The 16,743-nt window shown below is 42.0% G+C and overlaps 1 protein-coding gene across 2 annotated transcripts in view; it reads right to left on the bottom strand.

The window, feature by feature from the left end:
- Nucleotides 1-16,743, bottom strand: part of LOC140716779 (kin of IRRE-like protein 3) — a 702,588-nt gene that overhangs the window by 69,114 nt on the left and 616,731 nt on the right. For both annotated transcript variants that reach the window (XM_073029666.1, XM_073029667.1), the window contains exons 7-8: nucleotides 8,268-8,416; nucleotides 2,562-2,689 (exon numbers count right to left, since the gene is read on the bottom strand). In XM_073029666.1, the coding sequence (XP_072885767.1) occupies nucleotides 2,562-2,689; nucleotides 8,268-8,416 (277 nt within the window). The remainder of the gene's footprint in view (nucleotides 1-2,561; nucleotides 2,690-8,267; nucleotides 8,417-16,743) is intronic.

The following is a 16,743-nucleotide window of genomic DNA, read 5'->3' as shown; positions in this document are numbered from 1 at the left end:
TTCTCCCTGCAAGTTATGAGGAAGAAGCTAAAGTCAGCTATAACAGTATTACAGTGGAGTAAAGGGTATTACAGAGGTATGAGAGAGGAGCTGGCCAAAGCTGATTGGAAAGGGACACGAACAGAGATGACGGCAGAGCAGCAATGGCTGGAGGTTCTGGGAGCAAATCAGAAGGGGCAGGATAGATACATCCTTAAGAAGAAAAAGTATTCTAAAGATAGGATGACACAACCATGGCTGACAAGAGAAGTCAAAGCAAAGGGAGAGCATAAAATAGATTGAAAAATTAGTGGGATGTTAGAGTATTGGAAAGCTTTCATACACCAATAGAAGGCAACTAAAAAGTCATAAGGAGTGAAGAGTTGAAATATGAAGGTAAACTAACCAATAATATCAAAGAGAATATCAAAAGGTTTTTCAGATCTGTAAAGTGTAAAAGAGAGGCAAAGGTAGATATTGGACTGCTGGAAATTGACACTGGAGAGCTAGTACTGAGGGATGAGGAAATGGCAGACACACTGGGTAAGTATTTTGCATCAGTCTTCACTGTGGAAGATACTAGTAATATGCCGGAAATTCGAGAGGGGGCAGAAATGAGTGCAGTTGCTATTGCTGAAAGATCTGAAGGTAGGTAAGTCACCCGGACCAGATAGACTACATACGAGTCTGAAAGAGGTAGCTGAAGAGATTATGGAGTCATTAGTAATGGTCTTTCAAGAATCACTAGATTCTGGCATGGTTCTGAGAACTGGAAAATTGCAAATGTCACTCCACTCTTTGAGAAGGATGGGAGGCAGAAGAAAGGAAATTATAGACCAGTTAGCCTAGCCCCAATGGTTGGGAAGATGTTGATTGTTATGTCTGAGGTTTTGCTGTATTTGGAGGCACATGATAAAATAGGTCAGGTCAGCATGGTTTCCTTAAGGGAAAATCTTGTCTGATAAATCCCTTGGAATTCTTTGAGGAAATAACAAGCAGGATAGACAAAGGAGAAAGACGAGAAAAGCTGCAGATACTGGAAATCCAAGCAAAACACACAAAGAGTCTCGGCCCGAAACAGCAACTGTTTACTCTTTTCCATAGATGCTGCCTGGCCTGCCGAGTTCCTCCAGCATTTTGTGTGTGTTGCTTCGACACAGGAGAATTGGTGGATGTTATGTACTTCAGATTTTCAAAAGGCCTTTGACAAGCTGCCACACATGAGGCTGCTTAGCAAGATAAGAGCCCATGGTATTACAGGAAATATCCTAGCATGGATAGAAGATTGGCTGATTGGCAGGAGGCAAGGAATGAGAATAAAGGAGCCTTTTCTGGTTGGCTGCCGGTGACCAGTGGAGTTCTGCAGGGTTTGGTGATGGAAGCACTTCTTTTCACATTATATGTCAATGATTTGGATGATGGAATTGATGGCTTTGTGGCCAAGTTTGTAGATGATACGTAGGTAAGTGGAGGAGTGGAGAAGATAAGTAGGGAGATTGGGCAAAGAAGTGGCAATGGAATTCAGTGTCAGGAAGTGTATGGTCATGCATTTGATGAAAGGAGTAAAAGTATAGACTATTTTCTATATGGGGAGAAAAAAAATAAATCTGTGTGCAATAGGACTTGGGAGTCCTCGTGCAGGATTAGAAGAAGGAGGGGGATCTGATTGAAACCTATCAAATGTTGAAAGGCCTAGATAGAGTGGATGTGGAGATGATGTTTCCCATAGTAGGGGAGTCTAGGACCAGAGAGCACAGTCTCAGAATAAAGGGATGTCCATTTAGAATGGAGATGAGGAGAAACACCTTCAGCCAGAGGGAACTCATTGATAAGATTCTTGATAAGTCAGCACGTGAAACGTTATGTGAAGAAGGCTGGAGAATGGGATTGAGAGGGAACTTGATCAGCCATGATCAAATGATGGAACAGAATCGATGGGCTGAATGACCTAATTCTGCTCCAATGTCTTATGGTCTTATGGCATACTGTCTAGCTGATCAGGAAATGTCTAGCAGGTGAGCGAGCAAATAAAGGAAGACAAAGGTAAGAACATATGGCTAGCTGAGAGATCTCCATAGCTCCTGCCTGATTCAGTGTGTGTTTCCAGCATTTTCTGCTTTTATTTCAGATTTCCAGCTTTGCAGTTTTATCTTGATTTTCTAATACTGGCACTGTAGGCTATTTGCCCTAAAGGCTTTTGAAAAAGAAACACATTCAGCAATGTAGATGTCAGCCTGACCTTGGCATAAATCACAGCCAATTGTCACTGTAAAAACATGTGGTGACTTTAACACATCATATACAACAGGCAGCTCACCGATAGTCTCTCAAGGGCAATTTGCGGAAACTGATATACCAGTTATGCATGCATCCCTGGAATTAATACCAAAATAAAAACATTGCATGAGCATTCTAATTACAATGAAAATATAGCCGAGGGATGCCCTTGAGGGCTGCAGAATTTGTGGTCTGCTTGGTCTCTCCACATTACATCTGTGGCTTTGTTTACTCAGAGGTATGGAGTGGGGAGGTGAGGAGAGGAAGGTTGCTTGCCCCTGACTGAAACCAGACACAGTACTCACCACCCCAGAGCCTCGCTTCATCCACACAATGGTGAGAGATGGGTTTCCAGTCCAGGCACAGTTAAAAACGGCGCTTGACCCCAAGTCCACGGCCAGGGACTGAGGTTCGGAGGTTAGCCTAGGTCCGACTGCACAAGCAAAAAGAGATGAGGTGTGAGAGGAGGTGAAGAACAGGCCTGCTCCACTCTGCTATGAGATCCCAGCTGCAATTGTATATGAAGCCTTCATTGGATTGGGGCAGTTCAAAGAAGTAATTCAGAGAGAATTTGGTACTGGAGATATATACCCAGTATCTGGGAAACTTGGGAGGAGTACACATGCAAAATGCAGGAGGAATTCAGCAGGTCAGACAGCGTCTATGGGGAGGGGGTGGAATAAACAGTTGGCATTTTGGACTGAATCCCTTCATCAGGATTGGTAAGGAAGGGGGCAGAAGCCAGAATCTGCCATTGGTTAGCATCAACACTTCCCCTACATCCCAAATCTTTTCAACCAAGTGTAGGGGCTGGTTGAGTAATGAAAGCAACAGACTTGGTTAGATCGGAAAGCAGAGAGTGTGATGAGAAGCCAACAGACTGCCCAGGGACACAGTCTACTGCCTCAGGGTGGTGACACCTGCGAAACAATGTGAGGGGTGAGGTACTTTTTCAGAGCACAATACTAGGGTTTAAAGCACAAAGTTATACTCAAGGGCTCTAAAGGAAACTGCATACATGAGAGAATACAAACATACACTGGACAAGGACAGAGAAGGGGTCAATTTAGACTTGTCTTTCAAAGACTCACTAGAAGCAGAATGGGAATTGGAATGGCATTGTGCAGTTCCAGTCTAACATGGCAAATGATTGACAGTGAAGAGACTAGGAGATGACTGGAATTTGAGCATTGGGAGATGTGGATTAACAGGACTGGGATACCGGAAGGGATAAAGAGTTGAGAAACTAATTGAGACTGGACTTTGAAGATTGGTGATCGGAGACTGGGAGCTGGTAATAACTGGAATTTGTGAGATTTGGGAGGCTGGGCATGATTGTGAATTAGGAAGATGCAAGTGATTGGAACTTGGAGTCCTGGACTGAATGAGAGTTCAGAGACTGGGAACGGTTGGAAGTTGGAAAGCAGAGCATGGCTAAAGTTTGAGAGATTGGGAGTGCATTGGAGTCAGGAGTGTTTGAGAGTTGAAAGAGGGAAGGGACGGGAACAAGAAGACTGAGACTGGTAGTATAGGTAGGAGAAGGGGTGAGGTTCTCAACATGAGTTTAGGGAGCTAGGTAGTCATTTACTGAGCTGTACTTCAAAGGTTGCAATTTCTGATTGCTTCTGGTCCCACAGAGGGCAAATATAGGAACAGAAGGATAAGTTCAATGAAGGGAATAGGCAGGAGGATGGGCTTTAGGCTCCTGGATCTTTGAGAACTTTTCTGGGCAAGGTAGGGCCTGTGCAAGCAAGATTGGTTGTGCCCAAGCTGGAATGAGACCAATATCTTTGTGGGGAGGTATACTAGTACTTTTGGAGAAGGTTTTGAATTGAGTTGACATGGGAAGGGATATGAGAACAAATTTTCAGTTGGGGGGGATGCATATAATAACCTAAAGAAAGAGTTAGTTAAACTAGTAGACAGTGCAGGTACATAAATGAACATGAGGGGAACAAAAAACTACGCTGCATCTATTTTAATGCAAGGGGCCTAATCTGTACGGTAGAGAACTCAAACAGTTCTTGTTAACACATGGATTTACAGTATCATTGCCATCATAAAGACACGATTGAAAGATTGGCATGAATAGCAACTCTGTGTCCCATGGTATAGAAATTTTTGGGTGAGATGGGGAGATGGAAAAGAGATGGTGGTTTTGCAGAGTTAATCAAGGAATGCATTACTTCAGCACTGAGGGAGGATATCCTTGAACGGTGGTCAAATGAGACCATACAGGTAGAGATTAAGAGCAAAAAGGCTTTTGTCACTTCTATTAATTGGTGTGTATTGCAGACCTCCTAACATTCAACAGGAGATAGAGGACCAGAGATATTGGCAAATAGCAGAGAGATGTAACAAAAATAGGGTTATAGTATGAAAGGAAGTAAATTAAATACATGTTCAGCACAGCATTGTGGCCTATATTGTGATGTAGGCTTTTTATGTTTCTATGAAACAATTTCAATTTCCTGAATATTAACTGAGTATAAAAGACTCAGGTGGGTGGAAGTTTTCAGATGTCCCATGAGAACTTTTTGATACAGTGTGTAGATAAACCAGCGCGGGAAGGAATATTGCTGGGCTTTGTCTCGGGGAATGCAATTGGACAAGGGGAGGGAGTGTCAGTGAGGGAGCATTCTGGAGATATCCAAAGAATCATAGACTAATACAGTTGAAAACTGGGTCTTCAGCTCAACTCATCCATGCTGACTAAATGGGACTACTACTACCAGTTCTATTTGCCCACATTTGACTCATATCCCTCTAATATTTTCCTATCCACATACTTGTCTAAATGTCTTTTAAATGTGGCTAACAAAACTTCCTCAACCAGATAGTGACCATAATTCTGTAGATTTCAAAGAAGGTATGAAAAAAATAGGGATGTACCAGGAATAAAACTTTTAAATTGGGGCTGCCAATTTCATTAAAATGACAGAGGTAGACTGGGAGAAATTACTTGCTGGTAAGTCCATATCTGCACAGTTCAAAGGTGAAATCATGCAAATTCACATCCAACATCATCTTCCTGTAAGGGTGAAAGCCAAGGGTAACAATTACAGGGAATCCAGGATGTCAAGGGATATAAAGGGATGGACAAAAAGATGAAAGAATGCATATGGCAGGTGTACGAAACTAAAGACAAAGGGGGGCTTTCAAGAGTTTAAAATGTGTTGGGAGGCACTTAAGAAGTAAATTGAGAAGTCTAAGGGGGCTACATAAAAGTACAGGTAAATAGGATTATGGCAAATCTAAAGGCACCCTGTAGGTATACTAAGGGCAAAAGAATAACTAGGGAAACAGTAGAGCACATGAGGGACAACAGGAGCAGACTTTGTGTGGACCCTGAGGTATAGATGAGGTCCTGAATAAATTCTTTTCATTAGTATTCACAAAGGAACTGGACTTTGTTGTTGTAGGACTCCGCTAAGTGGAAGATGAAAAGATTGTGCATATCCATTAGTAAAGAGATGGTACTTAGTGCTTTAAGTGGGCTAAAACCCCAGGGCCAGATGAGACTTATCCCAGGATTCAATTGGAGACACAGGAAGTGATTACTGGTGCTCAAATTGAGATTTTTACATCTTCGTTAGACACAAGTCAAGGTACCAGATGACAACAAATGCTGTTCCCCTTTTCAAAACAGGCTATAGACAAAAGTAGTTACAGACCTATGAAACTAACATCAACGCAAGGGAAATTATTGAAAAAAAACACTCTGAGGGACAGGATTAATTATCATTTGAAAAGCAAACACTGACCAGAGGCAGCCAGCATGGCTTTGTCAAGGGCAGATACTATGAAACCAATCTGACTGGATTAATTGAAGAGGTAATAAAATATATTGATGAGGACAGTGAAGTAGATGTGTTTTACATGGAACTCTAGAATGACCTTTGACAAGGTCCCAAATACAGTAGTTCAAACTTAAAGTCCTTGGAATCCAGGGTAAGTTAGTGAATTGGATCCAAAACCGACTTGACAACAGAGACTGAGGTTAAAAGTAGAGTGTTGTTTTTCTGATTGGATGTCTGTTCCAGAGGGATTGGACCTGGGATCCTTGTTGTTTCTACTATATGTGAATGATTTGGATGCTGATGTAGGAGGCATGATCCAGTAAGTTCACAGATTACAGGCAGATTTGAGGAATTGTTCACAGTTTGGAAAGATGGCTTATGCTGGGGTGATATTCATGTGTTGGTGAAATAGGCTGAGAAATGGCAGGTGGAATTTAACCCTGATCATTATCAGTTAATGCATTTTGGGAACACTAATGAGAATAGGACATGAATAGCAGGGTCCAATGGAGTATTGGAGAACAGAAAGACCTTAGTGTATAGGTCCAAAAATCCTTAAAGGTGGCAGCACAGGTAGATAATGTGGTTCACAAGGCATATGGGATAGTGGTCTTCATTAGTTAGGGCACTGAATATAAGAGCAAGAGGCTATGCTCCAACTTTATAAAACATTGGTCAGACCTGTGAGCAATTCTAGTCACCGCACTTGGGAAGGATGTGATAGTGCCGGAGAGGCTGCAGAGGACATTCACCAAGATGTTGCCTGGAATGGAGTAGTTCTGTTCTGAGGACAGACCGGAGAGGCTCAATCTGTTTGTCCTGGAATGGAGCAGTTAAAGTGGGGATATGAATGAGGAATATAAACTTATTAGGGGAGACTGCAGTGAAGCTTCTTCCATGTCAAAGATAGATAAAATTAGAGAGCATGGATTTAGGGTAAGGGGAAACAGTTTTGGAGGGGATCTAAGAGGGAGCTCTTTCACCAATGAGGGGGCACCTGGGACACACTGCTAGAGAGAGTCGTAGAAGCAGAGTCATGAGATCATTTAAGAAATATCTACACAAGCATTTGAATCACCAATGCATTGAAGGCAATGAGCCAAGTGGTGGGGATTGGCATGGGTGCCCTTTGGTTTGGTGTGGATGTGATGGGCCGAATAGCCTGTTTCCAAGCTGTTTGATTCTCTTTCTCAGGACGACTTGGGCTTGTGAAATCAGGAAAAACTGAGGTTTGGTCATGAAATAATTGGAAAATGAGAGATTTCCAGTAAGTGGAATTTGGAGAGTGGGAGTGAACGTGAGTTGGGTATTGAGAGTGACTGAGTGTTGTGAAGGATGGAGATTACAAATGAATTGTAACTGGGGAAATGGAAATGACTGAGAGCTTAGTTATTAGGTATGATGGAATTGGGAGACTTGGAAATGGGTGAGAAGTAGCTTTGGAGTTACTAGAAGTTGGACTAAGCATGAGTGGAAAATTGAAGAGCGATTTAGGAGATTGTCAGTGACTGGGAATTGAGAGAGAAGGAGTGTCTGGGAATTTAGGAATAATTGATTGGAAGATTGGGATGACTGGCAGTTGGGATATTAGATTATCTTGGAGCTAGGAACTTGGGAAGAACTAGTGCCTGGGAGATTTAGTGTGATTGGAAGTTAGAAGCAAGGGAAAATCAGGAAATTTGGAGCTTAAAGAATAGCTGAGAGTTGGTTGATTGGGAATGTCTAGAATTTGGAAACTTGAAAGTGTTTGGAAACTTGGAGACTGATGGTGACCTGAGAGGGTTGGGAGATTTATTAAGAGTGACTGACAGTTAAGAGATCGGTTGTGATTAATGATTGGGGCATTTGTGGTGACTCCATTTTAGAAGGTGGGTAGTGAATGAGAGCTGGAAGCTTGTGAGTAACTGGCAGTTGGGAAATTAGTCAAGACGGGGAGAGTGATGTTGAAAGTAAACAGGAGTGATGGAATTTTATGTTTGAGAGAGGCTGAAAGTGAGACACAGGGGAATCTCTGAGACCCAGGAGATGATGGGACAGAGGAAAGCTGGGAGTAATTACAATTCCTCCTGAGGCTGTTGGAAGTATGAAGAATTATGAGCAACTAAATACTGGAGGTTCTAATGACTGAGGACTGTGACACTAGGGAAATCTCCAGTGCTGAAAGCACAGAAAGTTGTGATACTGAGGAATGATGAATGAAGAGTTCCTTACAGTAAACATCGACAGTTCGGCTGATGTTTGTACTTCCCAGTGGGTTGGACACAGCGCAAGACACAGGCTCTGTGAAGAAGCTGTAGTCCACAATCGTCTCGTAAGTGTCACCCTGAACTCCCCGCAGTAGCTGGCCTCCCTTCGCCCACCTGAAGCAACACAGAAGAGATTAAAAGCCACACTCATTAATATAGCACTCAAATAACACCTCAATTTAAATCTCTGAAACACCCCGAATTCTTACTGGAACTCTCTAATGTACATCACTGGCATCCTCTGATATACTTCACACTTTCACTGTCTTATGGCACTTCTAGCAGAGTGCACATTTAACAGATGCATCAGCAAATAAAGTTTGACATGGGGCTACAGAAGGAGATATGTGGGCAGCGAATCAGAAACTAAGTCAAAGAACTCAGCCAGTCAGCCAGCATCTGTGGAAAGAGAACACAGTCAGGGACATTTCCTTAGATCTAGGAAGGTTTGCAGTTTTCAAAGCAGAGTTGATGAGAGGGGTGAGGTGTAAGACAGAGGATCTGATTGAGATGGATGAAGACAGATCAGGTGATAAATAACATGAATGCTGACTGCTAATAAGACACTCTTAAAGGAATGGAGTGAGAAAGGCATATAGGCAGGGCAATGGGAAATGATGAGAGAGAACTTTACCTGAAGTTAGTAAGTACAATATTCATTCTCGAGGTTACAAAATGCCCAGGTGGAAGATGTTCTTCTTGTTAATGTTGCATCTCACTATAGCAGTGGAGGGGCCACAGACAGGTCAGAATGGGAGTGGACTGGAGAATTAAAGTGGCAGACAGCAGGAAGCTCAAAATCACCCTTGCACACTGAGCACAGGTTCTGCCAAAGCCATCACCTAATCTGTATCCAGTTTCTCCAATGTAGAGGAGGCCACATTGTGAACACCGAATGTATCCCACTGGATTGGAAGAAAAGAAAGTTAATTGCTGATTGTTGTTGTTCCTTTCCGCGCCTTGTGGTGCTTTGGGTGGTAACCTTGCCATTTCTTTAGCATTTGTCTGTTTTTCATGAGGCCGAGTTGCTAGCTCAACGCTCAGCCCAGTACGGATGGAAAGCGTGCAAGGAGTTGGCCAGATTCGAACCCGGGACCACTCCTCTTGAAGACTGGTGCTAATGCCACTACAGCACTGGACTATTGCTGATTGTAGGCCTCCATTATTACCGAATTATACAACTGTATTAGTCCTATTGGTGGCAGGGTGGAGATACATCTCTACCAAAGGAGGTATAAGGTGCTCCTTGCCTCCGCTAGCCTGCAGGTCACTATTGGGCAAGGTGTAGCACCTGCTTATCCCCCTGATCAGGGTCACATGAAGCCATGGGAGGAGGTGGTAGATGGTCGTATGAACAGCTGGTGCATATCAAAAGTCCTGGTTATGTGACCACTGACGCCTGGCAGACAACCTCTGAAGAGTATTGATAATGGCTGGGGTCACCCGTCTTGTAAAGACACTGCCCAGAAGAAGGCAATGGCAAACCACTTCAGTAGGAAAATTTGCCAAGAACGATCATGGTCATGGATAGAGAAAAGAATAAGTAGATTAAAGACAAATGGAAGACCATGATCACCCATGTCATACGACATGGCACTTAATGTTGATGACGAGTAGTCCTATGACATACATCTCTAATTTCCTTTGAAAGTGCCTCATTTGGCTGTCAGAGAAAGTGACCCTCCTAGACGGTCAGAATTGGACTCCCAGTGCAGGCTCCCCTCAGGAGAGCTGTGATGGGGAGGAAGCAGTCACCCACCTCTTTGCAGACTGAGGGGCAAAGTTTTACTAAGAGGGTACGGAGAAGGATGCAAGAGTCCATGTTCTCATTCATGCACAGCAGCTGTGTAACAGAGGACTCTCTGATCCCAGGGACACACACTGAGACAGTGCTACTGGCAGGTCATCAACTCAGTGAAAGACTCCCTTTGGCCTGCCCAAAACCCATTGGTCTTCCAGTACAACAGATTGTCTGAAAGGGAATGCTGCCAAGTGGCACATTCCAGGCTGCAGGAGTAGATGCCGAAAGATGTAGGCACCATCAAGGCTTTGAGAGGAAGCACTGTAGTCTAGGGTTGTGTCGTCACTAGATGTTAAAATGCTAAGCCCGGTGCAGAAGCCCCTCAAACACGTAGAGTTTGTATCATTGCAATGGCATTCTGTAAATAAGATATGCTCACATTACCAATATATAATGCTTATAACACTGAGTATATAGACTGAAGAACACAATGAAGGTAAAGAGAACAGTGCACTGAGTGTTTTGTATTTCTAAGCATTTTTAATGAATGGAATTTATTTTTGAAATTTAAAATAAAACTGTCCATACCTCAGCTGATAAAGTCAAGCATATCATTATAAATGCCTACTCTGTTGCCTCCAGAAGGTTCTGCATCTGCCCTCTGAGGTCCTTTTGCCGCAAGGGGAGAGGAATACATTTTACCTGTCTGGATAACTGAGTTGCAACAGAATTCAAGAAACTGAACACTAACCAGGGCAAAGCATCATTTCAACCTCCATCTTCAACCTTTACTCTGTGGCTGCAATGTACAAAATGAGTTAAAATAATTCACCAAGGCAACACTTCTCAAAACCACGACTTTTGCCAAAAGGACAAAGAATGCCACCTAATGCAGTTTTCTTTGCAGTATGTGCAGCATTCACTTTCCCTCCATTTGTTTTCCTGGGACAGTCATGAATTCCTTATCGAAGAGCACTGCGGAAGGGCTGAGAGTGTTAAGCAGGTGGGTCACCCCTGACTTTGCAAGGGTAATTATGACTATACAGCAAAGCTGATCATGCCAATGATACCTTAGATCATGTAAATGAACAAAAAGAAACCCATTGTACAATATAGCACACCTTATGCATACCCTGTTATTGCCCACAGTATAATACAGTTACGCTTTATACCCTAGCATAAGCAGCACACACAAAATGGTGGAGGAACTCAACAGGCCGGGCAGCATCTATTGAAAAAAGTAAGTACAGTCAATGTTTTGGGCTAAAACCCTTTGGCAGGACTGGAGGAGTAGATTTAAAAGGTGGAGGGAGGGGAGAGAGAAACACAAGGTGACAGGTGAAACCTGGAGGGGGAGGGATGAAGTAAAGAGCTGGGAAATTGATGGTTGAAAGAGGCAGAAGGCCATGGAAGAAAGAAAAGGAGGGAAGGAACATCAGAGTGAGGCGATGGGCAGGCAAGGAGATAAGGTGAGTGAGGGAAAAGGGGATGAGGAATGGTGAAGGTGGCGGGTGAGGGCATTTTATTAAGGAGAGAGTTAGAGAAAATGTTATTCCTCCTTGGTATACTGGGTATCCTCCTCAGATTTCTGGGTGTCACAATCTCCCAGGACCTGAAGTGGACACCCAATGCAGACACTCTTATCTAAAAGGAGCAGGAAATACATCAACTCAGGAAGTACAACCTGCCTCAGGAGCTGCTGATTCAATTCTATTCAGGAATAATCCAGTCTGTTCTCTGTTCGTCCATCACTGTCTTGTTTGGATCAGCTACCAAACAAGACAAGAATAGACTCTAAAGAACCGTCAGGGCTGTGGAAAGGATTATTGGTGTGAAGCTGCCCTCGATCCAGGACTTATATGCATCTAGAGTCAGGAAGCGAGCAAGCAGCATTATTGTAGACCCATCACACCCTGGACATCACCTGTTCCAACTCCTTCCTTCTGGTAGGCGCTTTAGGTCACTGAATGCCAGGACAAATAGGTACAAGAACAGTTTCTTTCCGTATGCCATCAGTCTTATGAACACTTGAATTTTAGTCTATTATAAATCAAGTTCACCTGTACATTCAATGAGGTGGACCTAATTGTATATAGTTTATGATTATTTGCACTATTGTTTTGTTTGCTTTTAATTCTGTACAGAGAGAGCTCAGAGAAACCGGCATCAAATTCCCTGTGTGTGTCCTCATACTTGGTGATAGTAAAGGATTCTGATTCTGGTATGAAGACATGCTTGTCTGGGCAAGGTGAGATCATTGTACAGATACCAAATGGTGCCGTATCATAGGAAAGTACTGGGGTAAGAGTTATGTTGGAGTTTTGAAGGGATCTCAAAGGGTATAAAAAGGGTCACATTTTTTGTGCAAAGGGGAATCTTCCCTTAGGTTGAGTCATGTTAGGAGTTAGAGATATGTATTAGTTTTGCTTTCAGTACTGCTATTTCATTAACCATTTGCTTCTTTCTGTATTGGATGTTTTGTATAAGGCCATAATACTGTAAGACCTAGGATCAGAAATCAGCCACTTGGCCCATTGTGTTTCTCCGCCATTCCATCATAGCTGTTTTATCCCTCTCAATCCCATTCTTCTGCCTTCTCCTTGTAAACTTTGATGCCCTGACTAATCAAAAATCTATCAACCTCCACCTTAAATATGCCCAATGACCTGACCTGCACTGCCATTTGCGGCAAAGAATCCCACAGATTCACCAGTACTGGTTAAAGAAATTCCCCCTCATCTCTGTGCTAAATGAATGTCCCTCTATTCTGTGCCTATACTCCTCCACTATAGGAAACATCCACTCTATCCAGACCTTCCAATATTCGATAGGTTTCAATGAGATCTACTCTCATTTTTCTGAACTCCTGCGAGTACAGACCCAGAGCCGTCAAATGCCCCTCATATGTTAACCCTTTTATTCCTGGGATCGTTCTTGTGAACCTTCTCTGGACCCTCTCCAATGCGAGCACATCCTTTCTTAGATAAGGGGCCCAAAACTGCTCACAATACTCTGTGCAGTCTGACCATTGCCTCATGACGCCTCAGCATTACATGCTTGGTTTTGCATTCCAGTCCTCTTGAAATGAGTGCTAACATTGCATTTGCCTTCCTTGCCATGAACTCAACCCACAGTTAACCTTTAGGGAATCCTGCATGAGGACTCCCAAGTATTAAGTTCCTCTGCCATTCCTTTGTCCCCCATTACTTTATCATTTTACAGTGGTCCAATATCCACTCACATCTCTCTTTTACTCTTTATATATCTGAATATTTTTTTGTATCATCTTTTATATTTTTGATTAGCTTAGCTTCTTATTTCAACTTTTCTCTATGGCTTTTTAGTTGTCTTCCATTGGTTTTTAAAAGCTTCTCAATTATCTACCTTTCCACTAATTTCACAGGACAACAGAGATTTTGCTTTCTGAATACTCTTGGGTGTATCTTATGGATTTTGGGCTGCTAATCATGAAAATCAGAATGAAATTTCCCTATCATGCACCATTTTCTGTAATTGCCTGTATTAGTTATTTCAACTCATAATTCAAGTCAATTAAAATATTGCACACGATGTAAGCTGAAAAGTTTCCTATCTTGTCCAGGCATGCCTGGGCATGCTTAGTCAGGGCAAATGCTGCATGGCAGGACAGGTTTTAGAAAGGTTATAAAAGCATCATGCGCACTGTTCTACACATTGCGTTTACGTGTTTATCGGTTTGCGATCACGTTGATGCGCATGCTCTGCACACATAGCATATTGTGCGTACTCATTATAATAATGTAACTATGTTTTCAGGAGTATTTGTGACAGCAAAATGTCTCGCCAATGTTGCAACAGCCGCGGCACTTTCTGTTATATTTGTGGAGAGTATATGCTTAAATCTCAAAGACCGAGCTTTTAAAAAACTCCTCTTATTAAGAAAGCCTATGAGCTCTACTTTGGGTGTAAAATTGGTGACCAAGCCAAAGCCTGGATTCCTCACATTTGTTGCATTCCCATTTAGACTTCTTCCCTGCAAATCTTGGCGCTGTCAGTGATGAGCATGGAGAAAAGTTTCACCAGGACATTGCGGTCATGGAGAAACTGTATCAGGGCAACTGGAATCCATCAACGCTGGCGAATTATTGTTGGACACTTAAGCGAGAAGCCTTAGGCACTGAGTGCAAATGAAAATCATCAACAAAACATTTTTAGCTTAGCTGAACTATTATGAAGTGTCAGCACCATTGTTAAATTAAACACATTATATTCAATTAATTTCTTGTTTCTCCAAATTCCTACGTGATACAAGTCATCCAAAATTATATTTGTGTTCGCCCTCTAGCGGTCTATCACAACAAAAAAAAGTACTGAGGAAGCAACACTTTTGAAAAAAGATGTCGTCCCGAGTTTTTGCTATATTATATGCCCTCTCTTTGACTTTCCTTACCAGCCACAGTTGCCTCATCCTCCCTTTAGAATACTTCTTCATGCCTTTCCTCTACCTTCTGAATTTTACCCAGAAACACCAGCACTTCTGCTGTCATCTCTGCTAGTGACTGTTGTGCATTTAATATTTCAGTAACATTTGAGTAATCTTGAAAATACAGTATATTGTTTGATTAAGCTTTCTTTATTGCTCATATAATTCATGATGGTCATATGTAAAAGTACATGAATTGCACACGTTGTTCCACTACCACATGATAACTGTACACCTCGCTTAAAGTAAACACAAGGTTAGTCTAACATTTCGGGCTCCTGAGCCGCCTTTTGAATTAGTTTAATGTTTTGAAGTTACAAAACATAACAGTGGCAATGAGGTATTTTTTAAAATTAACCCAAGACTGCTACTGACCTGTTGAAGCGCAGCGAGACGTTTGAACTAAAAAAAAGTGCGGCGAGGAACACCAGTTAAAAGATGCAGGCCAGCACGTGCGGAGATTGTCAAGTGAAAAAAAGGCATTAAACAGAAGAATTCATGGGTTACATAGAAACATAGAAAACCTACAGCACAATACAGGCCCTTCAGCCCACAAAGCTGTGTCAAACATGTCCTTACTTTAGAAATTACCTAGTCTTACCCATAGCCCTCTATTTTTCTAAGCTCCATGTAGCCATCCAGGAGCCTCTTAAAAGACCCTATCATTTCCGCTTCCACTACCGCTGCCAGCAGCCCATTCCATGTACTCAGCACTCTCTGAGTAAAAACTTACCCCTGACATCTCCTCTGTACCTACTTCCAAGCACCTTAAAACTGTGCCCTCTTGTGTTAGCCATTTCAGCCCTGGGAGAAATTCTGGTTCATAAAGAGTGGCTACAGACTGATAATAATCAGTTAAAAAAAGCAGAAATGGCTGTTTACATCAGAATAATTGATGTGTTTGATTACATAGCAGGTAACTAGCTCTCGTATACTGAGCAAATTGAACAGTATTTTGAAGCAATTGAAATAGCCAATGAGAAACGAGTATCAATTTTGCTGCATGCATTGGGTTTAAAGGCATACAGTTTGCTTCAAAGTTTAACTGCTCCAACTAAACCATCTGAAATGAGCTTTGCTGGTATTGTGAAAGTATCAGGAATATTTAGAATTGAAACCATTGTTGACTGCAGAACTCTTTGGAATCAAAAGGAAGGGGAGTCCATTTCAGCATAAGTGGTTGAATTGAGTATTGTCCATTTGATAATTCACTGGACAACAAAGATTTTGCTTCCTGAATACCTTTAGGTGTATCTTATGAATTTTGGGCTACTGATCATGAAAATCACCATGAAATTTTTTCCCTATCGCGCACCATTTTTTGAAATCACTTATGTTTATTATTTCAGTTCATAATTCAAGTCAATTAAAATGTTGCCTACAATGTAAGCTGGAAAGTTTCCTATCTTGTCCAGGCATGCTTGGGCCTGCTTAGGCGGCACGTCTGCTGCATGGCAGGACAGGTTTTAGTAATAATTATTGGGTTCAGGACTGTAAGGATGGAATTTGCTATCACCAACTGCTATCACAAAAATTTCTATGAAGGATTTTGATATTTGAAACAGGTGCTTCCCAGAATAACTGATGTCAAGATTAAGGAAGGCATTTTTGTTGGCCCACTACTCAAACAGGTCATCAATGACAGGCAATTTGAAGAATTTCTAGTGGGACCAGAGAAAATCACATGGAAGGCATTCAAGGAAGTTGTTGAAATTTTTCTTGGCATCTACAGAGCACCAAACTACATGCAGCTGGTTGAAAGCATGCTTCAAGCATATAAAACCATGAAATGCAACATGTCACTAAAGATTCATTTTCTGTATTCCCATTTAGACTTCTTCCCTGCAAATCTTGGTGCTGTTAGTGAAGAGCATGGTGAAAGGTTTCACCAGGACATTGCGGTCATGGAGAAAAGATACCAGGGCAACTGGAATCCATCAATGCTGGAGAATTATTATTGGAAACTTAAGCAAGAAGCCTCAGGCACTGAGTACAAATGAAAATCATTAACAAAATATTTTTTAACTTGGTTGAACAATTGCAAAGCATCAGCACCATTATGCAATTAAACACATTATATTCAATAAAAGTTAATTCATGGTTTCTCTAAATTCCTATGTGATACAAGTAGTCTGAAATTATATATGAGTTCATCTTCAAGCAGTCTATCAGAAACAAAAAAAATTCTGAGGAAGCAACACTCTTGAAAAAATTTGTTATCCAGTGATAGTCTTAACA

This window comes from Hemitrygon akajei, chromosome 26 (assembly GCF_048418815.1).
Source record: "Hemitrygon akajei chromosome 26, sHemAka1.3, whole genome shotgun sequence".
Lineage (NCBI taxonomy): Eukaryota > Metazoa > Chordata > Chondrichthyes > Myliobatiformes > Dasyatidae > Hemitrygon > Hemitrygon akajei.
This window is presented reverse-complemented; position numbering and strand designations above follow the sequence as displayed.